The sequence below is a fragment of the Neodiprion pinetum genome, chromosome 1, assembly GCF_021155775.2.
Source record: "Neodiprion pinetum isolate iyNeoPine1 chromosome 1, iyNeoPine1.2, whole genome shotgun sequence".
Taxonomy (NCBI): domain Eukaryota; kingdom Metazoa; phylum Arthropoda; class Insecta; order Hymenoptera; family Diprionidae; genus Neodiprion; species Neodiprion pinetum.
The window spans coordinates 25,879,699-25,899,939 of record NC_060232.1 but is presented as its reverse complement, the minus strand read 5'-3'; the positions used below and the strand labels follow the sequence as shown (position 1 = coordinate 25,899,939).

Below are 20,241 nucleotides of genomic sequence, written 5' to 3'. Positions count from 1 at the left end.
CTCCGAGTTACTCGCCGAGTGTGACGCGGTACTGACGCCTATCGGGCAACTTTGCAATCATGCATCGCAAGTGGATTATTTAGATTTGTACAATCGAGGGATTCGTGTGCATATCGTCCCGCATCGAGGGCGAACAAGGGGCGCTATAAGACGCTGAATTCGAGGTGCCTGCGAGTGTGCGTTTGCTGTTAAAAATGTGTAGCTCGTAGCGACCGTGTCAGCCGCGCGCTGCGAGGCCGTAAGTTCGTTAGTTCGTGGATTTATTTCGTTTGTTTCTCGCCTGCCAGCCAGCATCGTTGTCATGGAGTCCATAAGAAAATGGTTCTACAGGCCGAAGGTAAGCCCATTTTCCACGAGTAAGCGTATTTCTGTTACGCTGTGGCATCGCAGTCCGTCGCGTAACTTCGATTTTGTAATAAAGGGCGTGCTGGCAACGCCAGTCATCGTATACCTCGCTGACAATTGACGGTTGGAAAGGATAAAAAACAAAAAACGGACGACAATCCGAGGGACGTTCGTTCCATTCGACTCTTTATTCAACTTCTGCCAGCCAGATATTCCCACCGTTTGTTTATCACTCTAGCATCGATGGCTGCTGATTTTCCTCACCCGTTTCTCGACCGTTAAAACCTCGGGCAATATCGCAAAAACTCCTCTCTCATCGTCAGTCTTTTCCGCAATCACGTCCCGGACCGTTCAGTCGTCCCACCTAAACAACCGACTATCACCCACACTGACAACCAAGGTGCGTAAACAAGTGACAGCCACAATCGCGCTGTCTTGTCTAGCTGACCAGCCAGCCATATCGGGCTGTTCCACAAACCCCAGATGGATAGATTCTCGTACCTCGGAACTGTAAAAGATTATTTCTTTATCTCTCGTTGTTCTCAACGATCTCCGATGCAAGAATAACAAAAGTAAAATTAACAAAATCGTATGCCAAGTCGATGTCGCGGTTGAATTTATTTATGCAGATACGCCTCGTGCAATAACGAGGTGGTTTATCGTCGCGCTTTGTTGTTTCTCCTTTTCTCGATAAATATTAAAACGAAGAAGGAGGGGGGGCGCGGGAATCGTTGAAATCGTCTGTGTAATTACTATTCCGCCATCGGCAAATGAAGCAACCTTCGTATACTCCGTTTACAGGCTCTCGACTGCGTAAGTGCAGAGACACTGTCACTCGCACAGCGTTCATCGTTTCCCTGTCATCATCCCGTAACCTTGGCAATCGACGTGTGTTGTTTCTTTCTACCCACGAATTACGCGTGTGTAGATACAGAAACCATAAGGAAGAACATGCGTTTAGTTTCGGAATTATTTATACGTGTCGTCGTTATTGCACGATTATGCATCACTTGTTAACCAGCTTCACGCGCAGTGGAAATTTTCGACAAGTTTCAAGTCGAGGAGTTCCTACCACCACTACCACTACCACAACCACCACGTGGTCTCTCCGCGTCTATAATTCAATGTCGAAAACAAAACGCGTCCCATTAAGAACAGTATTTTCCTCACGCGTGCGCATAATTTTTTTAAAACCTAACGATGGGTTAATAAAGGCGAATACGTACGCAGCCTCGGCCACTACTATGACGACTACGACCTTGTTTGTCGAATTTTTTACCGAGGAGCCAGCAGAGTAGGCCATAATAGTAAGTAAAGCCTGCGACTGCGGCAAAGCTAAATACGTAAATAACGTAATAGATTCCATTGTAGACTGACGGAAAGATGACAAGATTGTTGTACACCGGATTGTAATATTATCGCGATTTGTCGCGGGAAGAAGGGGAGAAATTTAACGTCTGGAAAGAAGTAGAAAAAGAGAATATATACGTGGCATTTCTTAATTTTTTTCCGAAACTTATGCTGCCGTTCTATGACGCATACAGCGTCAGCTGTTGCCGAACTAAAGAGAAACGAAGAATAAATCACCCGCCAGCCAGATAAACTTTAAAACTTTGATGGTGGAAAAATTGTACGGTGATAACAACGACGGTGAATTGTAATAATAATATTAATCGCTCGTGAACTCGGAATTGTTCATGGCACGCTGGTCAAACGGTTATTCGCGGGATTTAAATATAATTGGACTAACCGGTCGGTTTTAATTTGTTTTTTTCACCCGTCGATTCTCTCACTCTCTCTCTCCGCGTGTACGACGATATTACCTACGCGTCTGTAGTATAATCAGCTGTTTGATGATTTATTAACGACCCAGTCATCGGACAAGGCCTAACAACCGGGAACAAAATAAAATTAAAAAAAAAAAAAAGTCCCAGAGGTGTACGTGAGAATCGAGGCGAAAAATATACGGCTAGAGACAAAAGATAACATTAGATGAGTCACGCATGCTCGGCTGCAGGCCAGAGAGACGGAATATACCTACACGCTTGTACGTACAATGTATACAACGAGTCGATTAGAGTGGAATACGTTGTATGAATGTTTCGTTCACCGTTTCTGCAGCTAAGAATTCTCGCAAGCCTCTCGACAATCTTGCGTCACGCTCTTTGACCGAACCGCCGATGAAAAGCTGAGAGAACTAAAAGAGATGGAGAGAGAAAATTTATGTTATACATATATACATAAATTAAGTTTATGTCCTTGTTTACTGATTCGACGCTAGCGCTGCAGCCCCCCTCCCCTCCCCTCACCGCTTCCACTTTCTTCCTTTCTTCTTATCTATTCATCAGCCCTCCTTTCTCGGGTTCCGTATTATAGAGATCAGGAACCGCTTCTTGATTTTCTTCGAATCGCGTATCAGAGGTCGTCGAATTGCTTTTGCAAACGATGTGTTTCTACGTCAATTATACCCAGGTCTAAATTTTCGGGTATGTTTGTATTCATCGTCCGAGATTTCCTGTAATTTGCTAACTGGTAATATCAGGAAAAGTCTGGGTATTCTTGATGTTTATTAAAAAAAAAAAAATAAAGGATGAATTCTTTAAGGGGTTATATACAGTTAGAAGGCCGAAAAAAAGCGAATTTTCCAGAATTTTTTCTGAGAAAACTTTTAAATTTATTGATACAAAAATTTGCACACATATTATGGTATCTTTTAACTGTATTTTAAGACTTGGTATTAGTAAAAATATTTATTTGGAAAGGAGCTACAGCTGATCTCCGGGAGCTCCTCTCAAAAAAGACGTTTTGCGGTGACCATTGCACTATATATCTTTGAACTGGATACTCAGAAATTAAAAAACCAAACAGATTTCGTTAAAGTAATCTTAAATCTAGTAATTAATCGAAGGAATAAGCAAAATAATTTTTTTTTGACAAAATGGCGGTTTCTCAAAAAAAAAAGTCGATTTTTGACCAAAATTTCGGCTTTAAATTGTTTATAAAAAAAAAAATACCGGTGAGAAAAAATCTTCGATTAATTACTAAAAATTATATTTAAGAAGCTCGTGTTAAAATTTGAGACTAATCGGTTTAGCCGTTTTCGAGTAATGTTGGTCACCGACTTTGTAAACACCATTTTGAGAAAAACGCGTTTAAAGTTTGGGGAGAGAAAAATAAAAATTTACCTTTCATGTATAAAAAAAACAATAACACACTGTTGCTTTACGCGTCTAAATATATTAGAAGGGAACATTTACTGTTAAAATTCTAACTGTATATAACCCCTTAAGACGAAGTTTATTGTCTTGAAATTATCCGTTTCCATGTTCTGCTTTAGTTTCGTTCATTATTAGGTATCCAATGCTTGTCTTCTATCTTCGGTTCTAGTTGTCGATGGTTGACGTTTTATTTAATCCCACAGGAATTATTTCAGGGTTCGTACGCACAGGGAAAACCGGGAAAACTCGGGGAGTTTCTTACAGCAGGGAAAAGTCAGGGAATTTAGATAATAAGACTGGAATCTTAAGTTTCTTGAGGAAATAAACTCGTTCTTATACGTACATTACTTGATATCAAACCTCCTTTCGTTTTTTTCTTACTGAAAATCGCTGGCTGTTGTTTGTAAATTAGTAGTCGGACAGTAAATTAATTACTAGGTATTAGTATTAATATGCAAAAAAATTGTCATTAATCAGCGGCATATTTCTTGGAAGGTTTACTGAAAAAAATCCTATTTTCAGGCTGGAACACCTGGAAAAGTCAGGGAATTTCGGGTTCCATAAAGCGTACGAACCCTGTATTTGCCTTAATTATTCGAATAATTGTACTTTCGAAATTTTCAAACGTTCCGAATCTCTAGAAATTTTTATCCAATTATATACAAAGAACAGGTTTCACAAAAATGGAAAAAAAAAAAAAAAATACCGACCGGTAAATCACTTTCTATAATATCATTATAATCACTATTCTTTTACTACCATATACATCCGTCTACCGCAAAGGAAAAAAGACGTTTAAATGTTTATATTGATAAGTGGTGCGAAAAGCAAAAAGCCGTTTCACAAGTCAGAAAATAGGGGGACAATCCTGCGTCAATCTCATGCAGCATCCGGTCAATAATTTGTGCATACGTTATTCCGACCGCTGCAAGGCTATAAATTACCTCGTCGGCAAAGCAATTATTGCTACACTAAGCGAATTTTAAACCCTCCAATCGCCGCTTAAATTTAGGTAAAATTGGCGGATGGCGATGACACCGATATTAGTCATGTATCTAGATCGTTAAAAAGAAGAGACGGACGATGGACAAAACTCGTTTAGTAGGTACCTACATTACCGCTACGTGAAGCGTAGATGTCTGTAGGTAGATATTACAACTATATAAAAAGGAATCGAAACCCAAAGCGCAATGCTTTTATATATTACGTATAATCTCAGAAATGAAACATTTCTTTCTCCAGAGTTGAAACTACGTTGCAGAAATATATCTTCGTCGCGATAACTAATTTATAGGTATTTATTAGCCGACTTTTCCGAAGTACTTCGAATCAACCTGCAGGAGGTATTAAACGAGAAATAATTATACGCAAAAAAAAAAAAAAATAATTATTATTAGTTCGGAAAAGGATAATGTTTCCTTCTTTCTTCGTATCTCTTTGATTATTAACATTCTGTCGGTGCTCATATCGGTGCCGTTTCTTCTTTCCCTTCCCGTTTCCTTAGCAAAGAAGATATAATGCGGAAAGAAATTATTATACTTTTACCATTTTTTTTTTTTTCTTACCATGATATCATTTATTGAAAGTACATATAATACATCGGGTTTAATTAGTCTATAATGTACGAGTTCATGTTTGTTTTGTAAGAAGGTCTACGTTTTAACGTATGGTAAAGCATGCACACAAGTGAAAACGACATCGAAAGTAGAACCTCTCCCGATCTGAAGAGAACCTGCTTGCCTGGTTGACCGCTTTTTACAATCACACACAGTTACGTATATCGAATGCTGACGGAACCAAGTTGTGTACCTATTTAATTACTCTCCTCAGACAGAGACACACATGCCGTATCATAATCCGCAGGTACCTCGCTATTTGCCATATATATTATATACCTGATAAGACGAGAGCGTGTTTTCACAAGTTTTTAAATGTCGTTTCGTTATTCTCTCATCAGAAGTCGCCTTCATTATACATATACACCTATGTTGAAATACGTGCTGCGGCTTTCTTCTTTCATACGTGTATAATGCACGGTTCTATTTATTTTCAATTCCTTCTACGTCATTTCAGACAAACGTGTCTCCTATTTCTGCCGTTAAATAGCACCTACTGTCCTTCGCAGATCCGTGAAAAATAGATTATTAACGAAACCGAAGTTTAGTAACGTTGATGTATCGAAATTTTGAAACGAAAATTACTGTTTCGCACCTTTGGAATATCTGAAAAAATTGAATTTACAAAATCTGAGTTGAGCAATGCCGTATCATCAGTTTACTAAATTTCAAGTAATTCTAATGTTGCATGTCATTCTAAAGCCTGATGATTATTATTACGTTTTGCGATGTTACATGTTATACGCAGCATAATATCCGGTGGTCTATACGCCTGCGCCATGATTTTGTTAATTCGACAAGTTTAATAAGATAAGTAACAAATTATGGAACAAATATACGATATCGTGTTTGCCTTTTCATTTAGAAATCGTCAACTCCGTCAAATCGGCGGGGCTCGCAGCAGTCCGCGATGTTTTCAAAACAAAGTTTATAACGTTTCGCAATATATATATTGGTTAGAAATCTCTTCGATTTCCAAGTTGATTTCATGTTAAAAGCCGCAGAGCAGTATCGCTGCAGTGTATAATTTTCTACACTCCGTTAGCGTTGCGAGGCACGATATCTTGTCGATGACTGATGTAATTATAACGGTCGAGGTTTCAACAGAACGTGCTAATTTATTATGCCACCGCATTTGAGATAATTCTTTGTTGTACGTACGATATATATCCGTAATAAATAACCAATCTCCGTTATGCTATCGCTGATGCATATGATTTCCTATAAAGTTTCCACCTTCCGCAAAATATGCAGCTGAAGTTATTAATGTTAGCGTAACGAAACATAAAAGGAAAAGTCATTGCGTAATTATAGAATGATCTTCAAGGATTTGACGTTGCAACACGTGAATATATTTTACTTATCATGTTTTCCTAAATTTCAGACATTCCTAAAGGTGCGAAATAAAGATTTTTCCTAAACATATGCATCGTTACAATAACGTTACTAATCTTTATCCTCATCGGAAAATTACCGTGTCTTCAACGTGTTATATTTGATCAAGTTCAGAGATTCCGCGAATCTGTGACGACGACACGTTTTCTCTGTATAATATTAAGATGTGGTTTCGCTAATCAAGTCCTAACATGCGTACCAACACGATGAATTTACTTTACATATGATTCTCGAATTTAATTATCAAGTCTACCAAAAAAAAAAAAAAAAAAAACCAACAAAGTTTACGCATTTTATTCTCCAATTTATTCCGTGTTAGATATGTGTGAAAGGTAAATGTACAGACTGCATTTAATCGTTATATACGCGAACAAGAAAAATTTGTAACTGTAAAATCTCTGCGTCATAGGATACAATATTGCTAATTCCTGCCCTGTCAAAATACACTGAAATTGTAAGTTTACTCGTGCCAAGTATACTTGCCAACAGCAGTAAAGAAATCGTTCGGGAAATTGTTTCTCGTTTGGAGAGGAACAAAAACAAAAATGATTATTTCAATCACGCTTGTAGCGTATCGAAAATACACGTTATACCCATAATTAAAATTTACACTTTCGGTGTCTCCAGGGTTAATCTTTAATCGCCAAAATTTATCCGTTTTTTACACCGATGTATATTTATTTATAGATATAACACAAACATGTTCCACTTCCCATACAGCATACTGTAATGTTTAATAAAATACATACTCTTGTTGTTTACTTGCCATCGCCAAGAATTAGCACGATATCTTACGATTAGGCGCGAAGAATTTCGTTTATTTCTTTTTCTGCATGACCAATCCGCGCGGCTGCACTCGTCTTAAAAATTTCTTTCGAGTTCTCTTTATTGGCTTTCGTCCACGTGGCGAATTCTTATATATTTAAACTCATCACCGGTAAATAAGTAATAATTTTTACAAAGCGTTTTATTTATTACGTATATACAGATGAAAGGTATTATTTTTTTATTTTATTTTCTTTCTAATTGGGTCTCAAACGTGCAGTAAATTAAAATTATTAAATTTATGTACGTAAAGTCTTGATTGCAGAAACGTACGTTGTTATATTTCCTGATGTGGTAAACGAGAAAAATTAAAATTTAATAAATAAACTTTTGTCGTTCACAGAAAACCGGAAATATATCCGAATTTTTTTTTTTTTTTTTTTTTCGTGAGACAATCGTGAGCAACCTCCAAAAATATGAATCATTTTTTCCTCGACTTCGTAAATAAATATTGTGCAAACGCATGTAAGTCAAACGGTGTTTCTTCGTCCGTTGTTTGTCTTGTGAACGAAATACGAGTCTTTTTTAATAAACTTTCGAAATCGCGGTGAGACGCGGATGATAACTACTTCAAAACGTTGAGTAAATAAAAACTAATCACATATGACCGTTGGCCTAGTGTTTCTATCCAGCTGCGGACTTATCGAGGAGGTTGACCCCCAACAACGAATAGCCCAGTTTGCAGAAAAAAGAAACACTCGCGCCTAACGATGATAAACCGATTTTGCAAACAACAATTTTGAATGAAATACGTCCAAGGAGAGATTGTATGTAACAAGTATGCCTACGTGTTTCTTTTTCATTTCTTTTTTTTTTTTTTTTGTTTTATAAACATTTCTTACAATCTTTTACCAAGCTAGAAGGTAGGATCAAGAGCGCGATAAAGTGATACTTGTAATAATATTAACGACGGTTTGAAGAATTCTGTTTGTTCGCAAATCATATGCTCCCGAAGTTTAAAATAAGTTTGACGTAATAAATCAATAGTATATCAACGTAATATTCAACTATAATTTCATCGTATCGTATTCGCGAATACAGATATCTATAGGTTAAATAATTTACTCTTCAGAAATTCATTATCGAATCGCAGTATCAGCAGCATCTTTAGTTCTCGATTAAACATGATCGATTAAAACTTCGAGTATATAGCAAATCGACAAATGTAGACGAGCCAAAAGTTTGATAAAACATATCTCGTCTAGAAAATGCGTGACCTACATTTATGAATTGAGTTATAAAAATGTCTGCAACGTAATGTATTTTGCAGTGTTTAACGTGATTCAGCAAAGAGTATGAGGCAGAAATAAAAACGAAGAATTTTCTTATCTTCAACGTTTATTCCGTAAAGCAACCCTGAAAAGTTCCGATAAGTTCTGAATTTGAAAAGTTCCGAAAATTGAAATTACGATAGAGTAAAGTTCCGGTAGAGCAAAATTCTGAAAAATGAAATTTTGATTGAGTCAAATTCTGGAAATTAAAATATACTTACACAGCGTAGTTTACTCGACAAGTGGGTGTGAAAAATAAAAAAAAAAAACTAAAATCAGAACAACCAGGATTCCGAACGTCAAAATATCAAAAATTCAAGACAAAGAAAGATCAGAGGTGAAATTTCACCAAGCGAGAAATTGACGATACTGAAAATCTTGAATTATTCGTAAATTCGATGTTTCATATTTTAAAATTTTCCCATTTTCGGAACTTTGATTTGTCGGAGTTATGCTCTTTTGGCATTTTATCCTTTCGAAACTTTGCACTTTGTGAAGTTTGAGCGTCGGGTTTTGGATTTTACATGTCGGTGTAAAATAAAACCCGTTCAGAGTTGATGTAAATCACACAATAAATTACGTTATGGTAAGGAACTCGACAAAATTCTTGCGAACCGCAACACGCTTGTGGTTTTGTTGTATCGCATTGCGGGAAACGATGCATCTACATCAGACGTTATTGTACAAAGAGATACGAGCTTCCGAGAATGTATAACATTCACGGAAAAACGTTGGTTTTCTTTATCTTTTCTAGGTATCAAATTACGACTAATTGTAAGTCGACTCGACGCGAGGAGCTTCACATATTCAAGCTTTGCGAAAGTTTCCCAAATCCTACGTCCCTGTGGTAGATTGAAGAAAAAAATTCACCTAATAATGAATTTATATAATATAAAGTTTCTTAAACGTTAGAGATTCTTCGGTTACGAAAATTGTGCCAGACCGACATCTTAGATATATGCCTGCGGTATAGAACAGAAGCATTTATACGAATGAAACGTCGAAAAGAAAACAACACGTATACACCATGTTTTGGTATTTTTATCATACGATGACAAGACATTCTTATACAGTAGCTTAAGTTGTTTTGACATTTCGACAGTGCATATTATACAAAGAATTTACAAACCTCATAAGTTGATATGAATAAAATTGTCAATTAGAGTATTAGCATAACCTTGATGAGTGTAATTATAATGTCAGTTCATAAATTCGCTAAAAATATAATTCAAACTCAGAACAAAGTTCAAATCTTTTTTCTTTTATATTACGTCAAATCTGTTCAACGATATATTTTTCCACTTAAGTTAAAAAAAAATCTTAAGAATTCTGTAATAAAAGTTTTATTCACACCGTTTAAAAGACTTTCATGAATTCGCCGCAGATACAAAATGTCTAGTCAACTTTGAAAACCAGTTCTTGACTTCAACTGTAATATTTCAACAACGTGCCAAAAAAAAAAAAAAAAAACATACACTTTTAGAGAATTGCCAGCGTCGGAATTACTTATCGCGGATGACATTTGTTGAATATATGTAAAGCCGTATGCACGACGTGTTGTATAATTCCTATTTTCGGCCCTCATTGGCACATAATTCTATAGTATTACACGTATAATGAGTTTATACGCGCCGAAGCGTTAAAAGTCCCAGCGTCGCGCTGCCGAATTCGCTGAATCATTTCTCATTCGTTGTCAATTAGATAATTCAATCTGTACGTTCACTACTTGTTTTTCTGTTCTCTTACAATATAACCTTGTCATCGATTAAGAGACCGATTTACGGAAAATGTGTTGAAAAGGTAAAGGAGCAAATATTTGTCAGCTAGAATCAAGATCTCGGCACTCAAGTGCGGCGTATTAGTTGTTATAAAATGTGTACCTTGTATCTTATCTCCGATAACACGTTGTTTACGGTGAATATGATGTACACGCAATACACCTTAGGTCATGTACCCACACAACGGATGTATATTGTGCATATGGACGAGGAACAAATTTGACTCAGAAATTATTAAAGGTTGAAAAATGAAAGAGAACCTTACGTTTCAAATTTTTTTTTTCGTATTTTTTAAACGTTTAGGTATCTATTAAAATCATATAACAAACTATTCGTGTAGTGAAAATATTTCTCTATGTACCTACGTATACCGTATGAGATACAATATTTCTTTACGTCGATTTTCCTCGTTTCTCACTCACACTATGAGATCATTCTGGACGGTATGTATATGTCGTTGATCGGCACACTGAGTCATATTTCTTATACTTCTTAACGGAAGTTACACGTATACACGCGTGTACTTAACTTTCTAACTTCACTTTCAAGTCCCGTCGACGCGATTCGTTTTTAAATATATGCTATAACAATAATCTCCTAGGATTTTTTCTGCAGTTGGATTAAGTACATCATCTTCCGATTCGATGTAAAAAAACACATTTTACATAATTAATCGTATAAACTTATAGGTATAATTCTTATCGTTATATTTTGCGGTATAAGATTAGAGCCATTTTGTCCGATAAAAAGACTCGTGCATTTTACGTCTATTTTACGATGAATAAAAAATCACGACGAAATTATTTTCTTTGCGTGAAAATTAAGAGTATCGTAATTGTTCCCAATTTACTCCGCGGTCATATATATGTGTATGTATATAAGGCATTCCACCCCAAACCGATCTACATCTGATCCTTACCATTGGCGATTGTATTAATTTTCAAGAACGGTGTAGAGTGTGTATAAAAATCATCTTACACCGAGTTTTAGGTTTTCTGGACCAGAGGTTTGATTTTTACTGATCCCAAAAACACGAAAAACCAATTTTCGAATGAATTTCTTGTTGAAAAATGCAAATTTTTAGACCAAGATGGAAGTGAAACAGGTGATGAACCTTTAGACTGCCAGGATTTGAAGAGCTTTATTCCCTTTGAAAAGTCGCAGAATATTGTGTCTGTATCTTGCATCTGGCATATGTAAAGTTCCAATCACAGGCAGAGACTATATAATTAAACTTTCTAACAGTCTAAAGTTTGAAAAGTAAGAAAAATCGAATCACATATAAATTTCAAAAATACAACTTTATATTTTCTAAGTTTTTTTTTCGCTTTTCAATTACTTGTATCGCCTGTAGCTTCTAAACCAAAATCTCCGTCACTTTCATCTTGGTCCTCAAAATATTCATTTCTTAACAAAGAATTCATGAGGAAAATTTCAAGTTAATATATTGGGACTATTCACAGGTAAATTGGATTTTCGTATATTTGAGAACAGTCAAAATCAAATCCGTCGTCCCAAAAATCCAAAACGCAATGAGGGTCATACCTAAGCCGATTTGGTGTGGAATACCTCGTATATAATACATCGTATACCTTCAATGTTCACTTTGCCGGGTTATCTTTTGTCGGGCTAAAACCGCAAGAACTCAAACAGTTGTTAACGCAGACACGTGGCATGAATAATAACCCTCGTAAAGATTATATCATCATTATGTCTACTTTAATATTAACTTACAGAAACTACTGCCTGCAGCGGCATTGTTCTCAAGCATACGAGCCGGGGTGTAAATATGTAAAATGTAAGCTGTGAAGGTGCGCATGCGCGAGCAAACTTGAGTGAATAAATAATTATCGAGTCGAGCGTGAAAACCATATCTTTTAAAAGTGTTGGTAGTCACTTCCGTGTGTGTATGAATGTGTACATACCTAAGGCATACGTATAACGTTACATTATATACTGCAGCGTAAATTCATATCGACTGCAGTTTAAATTTCACTTCGGTAATGATTGAATGATTGCATCGTCGCTAATCGAAATGTTCCGTAATATAATATGATATTGTTTTTGGGTAAAATATATAATACTTTTTTTGACCGTTTTAAACAGATGTGGAAATACAATATATATATATACATATCCCGCTATTTCAGGTGTAATTTTCTTTTATTCAATATGGTATGCGTATATACAAATGAAAAATTGAAAACGCACTCGTAACTATAAATTTATTTCGCTGTAAAATTGAAAGTGAAATAGTGAAATAGTTTAAAAAAGAAATTTATATTCTGTGTTACAGAGAGACGACACATCGCTGCTTGCGCAGTTTTTCTACGCCGATGAATCTTTGAACGCGGTTGCTTGCGAGTTGGATTCATTTGACGGTCGACAAGAACCGGAGAGATGTACAACGCTCGTCAATCAGCTGCGACATTGTCAAGACAAAGTTTTGACGATATGCAATCAAATTATGGACGACCTCATTCCTGACAATCGAGCAAATAGAGATTTTAGGGTCAAATTTCCCGACGATGTGATGCAGGAAAATCTTGCCGGGCAGCTTTGGTTCGGCGCCGAATGTCTTGCAGCTGGTTCATCTATCATCAACCGAGAAGCTGAAAGCTCCGCAATGAGGCCACTCGCCAAGGCTCTTACCAAGTCTTTGGAAATTGTTAGAAATTTACTCCGAGATCACGCTCTCAAGGGTCACATGAATCTGAAGGTAATTTATCGCGATTCTTATTTCATTTTCAACCCGATGAACATTCATTTTCCAAAAAAGTAATAACGATTCAACCTCAATCGTATTACAATGAACTTGAAAGTCGAGCAATTTTGAGTATATGATTATGATTGTTGTTGTTGTTGTTGTTGTTGTTATTTGCAGATAAACATTTCAAATACTAAGTGTATATTTTAATCCTCGTTATTTTATAGTCTTGGTTAAATTTTCCAGATGAAAATATCGAGTCGATTCCTTTGCGACAAGGCATGTTCGTATGAGTTACAAATTTTCGTATTTTCAGGCTCAAAACCCCCTGGAACCGTCGTTAGAGAAGCTGATCGAGTCACTGAAGATATTCGATCGTTTGTTCGCCGATTTTGAGTTATGTTACGTCGGAGCTATGGTTCCAGTGAAATCAACCAAAGAGTACGAACAGCAGGAGCTCGTTTGTGTCCTATTTTCGGAAACACTTCAAAGAGCCCTCGAACGAGGTCTGTTGAGACAGGCGGATGTGGACAACTATGAACCGGCTCTGATGTTCACGATACCGCGATTGGCGATAGTTTCTGGCTTATTAGCGCCTCCAGGAGGACCGTTGTGCTTGAACTCGGCCGATACTCTGAGCGAGATGTTCAGACCGTTTAGAGTGAGTATGAACTCTACAAATGACGTTTATACATTTCACTTTGAATAACTGGATCTTCATCGTGTATAGTATCTAATGGTAGAGAGGAATGGGCCTGTTAATTTAATTGCAATGTCGTTTTTTCCGTTCAATTTACAGACCTTACTTTTGAAAATAAGGGAGCTACTCTGGACTTTGAACAATCGGGAGTTGTACATGCTGGAGAAATTGCTTTGCTCGAACGAAGAACCGTCAGCGCCTTTGACGCAAGGGACGAAATCAATTTGCCAAGATTTTCCTGACCTCGAGGAATTTGTACATAACTTTTATACGGGGTATCCAAATTGTAAAGAGTTCATTGTTGATTTTTATACTGTGACGAAAAATACTGGGAACAATATGGACGAAGTGGCGAACGACGCTGTTCAAATAATTGACGAAGACTGTAATAATATGACTGATGATACACGTGATACCAACAACGTTGATGTATCGAGTTTGGAGTACAGATCTCAAAATGATAAGAGTAAACAGTGTTGTAAGAACGAAACGATAATAAATACTAGGCCTGAAAACTTAATCTTGTCAGTGGATGGTGAAGAAAATCATCAAGGTGTCGGTCGTAATGCGATAACTGAGGCCAGTGCTGTCATCCATAGTCAAGATAAAGAAACTGCACGAATACTAAGGATACTGGAAGAAAACGGTGAAAATTCAGGAAGATCTAACAGATCGCGTAAAGACGACGAACAGAGTTCTCACAGTTGTGAAATAGTTCAGTTGAGTACAGTAAATATCGTTCCTAGGCAAGAAAACTTAAGTAGCACAGTTGATAGTTTGAACAATTTCGGACAGAGTGATAATAATCCAGGTATAAATACTCATAATTTGGACATAGGAAGCGAGGGGAGTTCGACTAGCAGCGCGGCACCACTCTCTGTAAATAATGTGTTGAAAGAAGAGAGCAGGCGAGACAGTTTGCAGAATAACGAAAGCTATTTAAATCCTGATATATCTGAAATCTTGGGAACGTCGGAAAACAACGAAGTTTTGCAAACGCAATATCTGCTTAACCAGGTGTCGCATGAAAACAATGTTACTGGTGACGGAATGCATGTACAAAATTCTATGCCTGACATCGAATCGAAAAAGCTAATATCCGAGGCTAATAAAACACTGTCTAATTTATTGTCCGATGGCGAATGTCAAAATGAAATCTCCGAGCAAACTGACTCTGGTATATGCACTGTGATATCGTCTGAAAACACAAGTCTGTATGACAAAAGTCCCGAAGAGAAGAGAACCTTCCCACGTGATGCTGAACACACTTGCGAAGATGACGAGGAGGATATCGAAGAAAATACGAGCTACTCATGTTCGAAAATAAATTCACCAAAACGAAAGAATTCTAACATATCAGAGAATTCTTGCGTTTGCAGTCTGCGAAGCTCAAAGACTGTTACTTCATTAGATAGTTCGATTGAGGTACATGCTTTGAGTTCAAACGGTTTAGATAGCGCTAAAAACATTCCAAAGATCTCTTCAAACTTTGATGGTACAAACGAAGAATTTGTCGGTTTAGCTTATGGTAATGGTCAGATATCTGTTTGCGAAGCGAATCAGACGAGCTTTCAGATAAACTATTCGGAAAATTGGGAGAATTTAAATCTTAACATAGACGCGTCGACATCGCGAAAGGAATTCTGGAGTGATTTGAAGTGTGAAAACTGTCCATCGACATCACAGAAGATAGACGTGATTGGTAATAAGATAGAAAAGTATGCCCAGGACAAAATGGCAATCAAAAAATTAAAAGAGGATAAACAGAGGAGGAGATACTTGAGAAAGTATGAAAGAAGGGGGAGCAGGAAAGAACATGATGATACTGCAAAGGTTTGCAGAAGCGTGCAAAACTTACAAGTGCCTACAAGTACGGAAAGTTCAAGGTCAAATTCCACGGATCGTGGCTTAAATCCAAGACTGACAAGTTTTGGTGCCACGTTACATCCAAGTCAAAATACGCGACAAATGCCCAACTTCGGTAGCCACAGTCCGCACATGAGTCCACGTTTGCAACATTTTGAAACGCGAAGTACGCAAAGCAGTAGTCAGTACACAACGTCATCTGTGCAAAAGCTGCACAGAAATTCGTCGATGCAAAACAGAAAGCTTTTAGATCACCGAAGATCGAGATCGGAACAGTTGGCTAGGATGAAAAAAAGAGACTTAGGGAAAAGAGATAAGCATGACAAGCATACGGGGGCAGGGAACGACAATGCTAGCAACACTAAGAAGAAAATTACTACAAAAGAAACTACAAGCTTGATCAACGATGGCTTAGGTCGCAGAACAGATAAAAATGGCTTGCCGGCCGAGCCTGTACAAACTACGTCCGAAAGTGTTCATCATTTCCAGTCACAAAGTTCAAGAGAAGTTTTCTCTAGCAATGGAAATTCCCAAAGAGCAACAAGGCTGGTCAACCCTGCGGTCGTCGCAAGAGCACATCCTACTAGCCTCGAAATAGTTTTGGTACAGAGAAAAGACATTGGGTCGAGTTCCAGCTGTTCCAGCTACTGCGATTCAAGTTCAGAAACAAGCGAATTTCAAAGTGACTGTCAGGATGATGAGGAAATCGCACTCGCCATGCAAGCCGCTGAAATTGCAAACAGAAACCAAATCAGAGCAAAATTCAGGTATGGTTCAGATTTGTTTACTCATTAAAGTACCAATTAATGCGTAATTCTAGAAAGAATTGAAGAATCGACAATAACCCAACTTCGAGTTGATCCCAAATTATTGAAAATTACCTTACTATCCACTTGGTAACTAACAAAGATGAGAAGTCTGATGTAAAGTGCGATTTCTTCCCGTAAATTAATTCCTGTTATTGCCATGTTTGTTTTTTCAGATCGTCTGAGGATTTGGTCCATCGGTTGTTTGTCTGCGTCGCAGGAGTAGCCGATCAGCTGCAAACAAACTTTGCCTCAGACTTGAGAAACATCTTGAAGTGCGTATTTCTCATGAACAGTAGTCAGACGCCAGACGAGATAGAGCCCGTGAAAGATGAAAGCTTCGATTCTTCTACCCAACTAGATGCTGCTCCAATAGAAACTGATGAAAGAAGCAATCCGGAGCAGGAAATTCGAGATGATCAAAACGAATTGGATGAAACAACACCAACGAACGAAAGAAGTACGATAAAGACTTTTCAGACTCCCTTTTTGCCCGTCAAATCAATTCACCCGTCACTCTGAATGTCACGATTCTCTTTAACAGTATCGCCAATAACTGAGCGTGGCGAAGAATGTGTGGAACGCGCCCCAGCGTGGATACCGGATCAAGATGCTCCGAGATGTATGGCCTGTCATGCAGCTTTCACCGTAGTGAGACGTAGGCACCATTGCAGAAATTGTGGTAAAGTATTTTGTGGCCGGTGTAGTAACAACAACGTACCGTTACCGCGATACGGTCACACAAAACCAGTAAGAGTTTGCAATCGATGTTTTCTTTACCAAGTAACGCCGTTCACTGTATCAGAGGTAGCGATTACGAGCTAAATGCCTTAGAAAATATATTCAAGACGAATTCAATCATTAATCAAAGCCTGTGTTGAATTTAAAATAAAAATCCTGTGTAATACATTATCTGCTACGTAATTGCAGCCGTTTTTCGCTACATTATTATATTATAAATATTATACAAAGTTCATACGTTGCTTACGTGCGTCGTTAGAGCAACAGACTGCTTAAATTTATTCCAAGTATAAGCGAATGGCCGTAAGTTGAATAAAAAAATCTGAATAAGGATTGGAACTAAAATCAGTTAACGAAACTAGAGATTGCGTACAGCAAGACTTTCACCGAGGTTTCAAAAGACTTATCGACTCTAAATCCGACAAATCTAAATCCGGTGATTTAATGAGTGTGAATTTTTAAATCTTAGGAACTCTGATTTTTTTTAATTTAAAAATTTTTCCGTTCTTTTTTCTTTTCAGTACAGAACTTTTTCAATTGACTTATGTTTGGTAATTCGACACACAAACGGTTATAGATTCTTGAGTCAGAAAGTGGCCAGTGTAAAGTCAAATTTTATAATATACTTAATCTATAGCGTTGCATTAATCTGCAAATAGCCTGAGCTAACCGAACTTAATTTCTTATATTCTTATAATTTGATCTAACATTGAAGCAAACCAAACTTCTTACAGTGTAACTCGTTGATTAACAGTTATTACCATGTAGTAACAAAAAACAAAAACACCATTTTTTTTTTATTTTTTCTAATTTATCTTCCGCTTAAAACGTCAATGAAAAATTAGTTCATTTACTCGGTTGCTCAATGGACAATGTTAATGTAAACGTAGCTCGATTGATGAATGCTGATATGTGAAAATATGGAAAGTACGAAAACGATGTGCTGTGTAAAATGAACACTGTGTAAATAGTCAAACGTGTCTATCCGTGATTATTATAAATTTTTGTTTTTTTACCATTTTACGGAGTGATAGTTGAAATTATATTTTACGGTTAGTACTTTCGGATAATTTGAACAGAAAGGACTCGACTAATTGACTATAACGAGAATATAATTAAATGTAAACTTAGTTTAGCCGGTGAAGACAATATAGATTGAGTGTAAACATAGGTAGTGGCTTAAAACGTTATACAGCAAAACAATAATTAATCATTAAAATATATGTATGTTCAAAAAAGCGCATGGGCGATGAAAAACGAGGTGCAATAATAATATCAAACTTTTCGAGATAACTGCAGACTGCGTTATGTGAAAACTTTCACTAGTTATCTGTATTGGTTTTTGTTGATGGGAATAAATATGAGGAACAAGCGAATTAGATTTCCTGTACTTTAAAAATTGCATGTGCGTAATTATAAATTTCTACACGTTCTGCGACGAATTCACCAAAGTGCAGACTTTAATCTGCTGTTAAAAAAATTTGTTTCAATTTTCGAAAGTTACTGAAAAGTTTATACGCATACATTCAATACTGACTTACAAATCAGTAGAGCACTGTTCAATATACTGTAAAGGTATTCTTTTTCTTCCATATTAGATTAATTCCAGGCATCAAATGTTTAAATAACCAACAACTTACGCTTCCCTTTCACATAATTTACGTGGTATTATTGCTTAGCTTTGGCAATAAAATAACGATACTTATAAAAGATTATCTCTCAACATACAAGTGATGACTCACTAGTGTTTCTAAAGGCTAAATATAAAACTAATTTTTCGAGATACGAATAGATGTAAAGTTTTATTACAAATAACTGTCGATCGACGTTGACTCATATGATATTTTAAACCATTCTTGCTTTGATAGAGCAGTGTTCAAATAACAATTCTCTACTTGGAACGCGGTTCAAATATAATACATATAACATACATTTTGAAATCTTTGAAACCTCAATAAAAATTTCATAATACTGATTCTTACGATATAAAATTGAATAAATGTTCCCAAATACTTTCAAGCTTTCTCAAAATGTGTTCCAAATACTATATAATATTCATTCTCGTTATTGCGTATCGAGTACGAGATATAATGAAAATAACGATCTAATAACATTCCTTGTAATTAAAATAAAAGTAGTAAAATGAGTTTGGTGCGTTTTGCTGAGTGATAAAAATCTACGTCATGCAAATGTGTAGCGAAAATTTTTGGTTTCCTTATGACTAAGATGTGATGCCCAAAAAACTATATGCCGAATAAGGAGATTAAGTAGGGTTGAAGGAAAATGTATTTTTCACATATTGACGCCTTGTTATAGAACACCCATGTATTCATTAATTGTATTAAGTGTAAAAATTTTATCACGAAATTGATTATTTTTTCTGAAGAACACGAAAACAACAAAGTTTAAAAAAATTAAAAATTGCATACAAAACTATTATATGTATATACAGGTTATATTTAACATTACATTTCCGTTAGAATTATTTTTATATTATCTGTCCAATAGAATCGTTATTGTATAAGGTATACGCATCCGTTTTATGCTTTGGCTGACTATGCTCATATATGATAAAAGCTAAAAATTGAAAAGTAAAAAAAGAAATTTCTGAATTTTAAAGGTAATACTAGCATAGCGTTCTCAATAATAACAATAATACTATATTTAAGGATAATAATCGATAATAAATTTATGACATCGTTCTACAATTTCTATATAAGCATAGTCACTGTAACGGCAAAGAAATTGAAAAACAAATAAATAATAGTAATAAGAAAAATAATAATATTAAAAATAAGAACATATGTATGTGCGCACGTAGAATAATGATTAGTAATATCGTATTGTGAATATGTGTTTGACCAATATTCGATATACTCTGGTTTTGGTTATAAACTTATATTAAAACATGAATGTAAATAAAATTTGTTATTTAAGACGTTGAAAGATTCTTTATAATTTTCTATAACGTGC

At 36.2% G+C, this 20,241-nt stretch overlaps 2 protein-coding genes across 2 annotated transcripts in view; one reads left to right on the top strand and one right to left on the bottom strand.

The window, feature by feature from the left end:
* Positions 1–20,241, bottom strand: part of Crz (corazonin) — a 34,068-nt gene that overhangs the window by 9,044 nt on the left and 4,783 nt on the right. The gene's annotated exons all lie outside the window — the stretch shown is intronic.
* On the top strand, positions 4–20,214 carry LOC124224905 (lateral signaling target protein 2 homolog). The gene is made up of 6 exons (XM_046637138.2): positions 4–337; positions 12,745–13,167; positions 13,472–13,816; positions 13,955–16,488; positions 16,704–16,987; positions 17,072–20,214. The coding sequence occupies exons 1-6, from the start codon at positions 302–304 to the stop codon at positions 17,350–17,352; spliced, it is 3,903 nt and encodes a 1,300-aa protein (XP_046493094.1). The 5' UTR covers positions 4–301; the 3' UTR covers positions 17,353–20,214.

Excerpts from the sequence above, each read along its gene's own strand:
- LOC124224905 (XM_046637138.2), top strand. The coding sequence starts at position 302 with ATGGAGTCCATAAGAAAATGGTTCTACAGGCCGAAG. Across the intron at positions 13,168-13,471 it reads AGGGTCACATGAATCTGAAG|GCTCAAAACCCCCTGGAACC; the intron begins GTAATTTATCGC and ends TCGTATTTTCAG. Across the intron at positions 13,817-13,954 it reads AGATGTTCAGACCGTTTAGA|ACCTTACTTTTGAAAATAAG; the intron begins GTGAGTATGAAC and ends TTCAATTTACAG.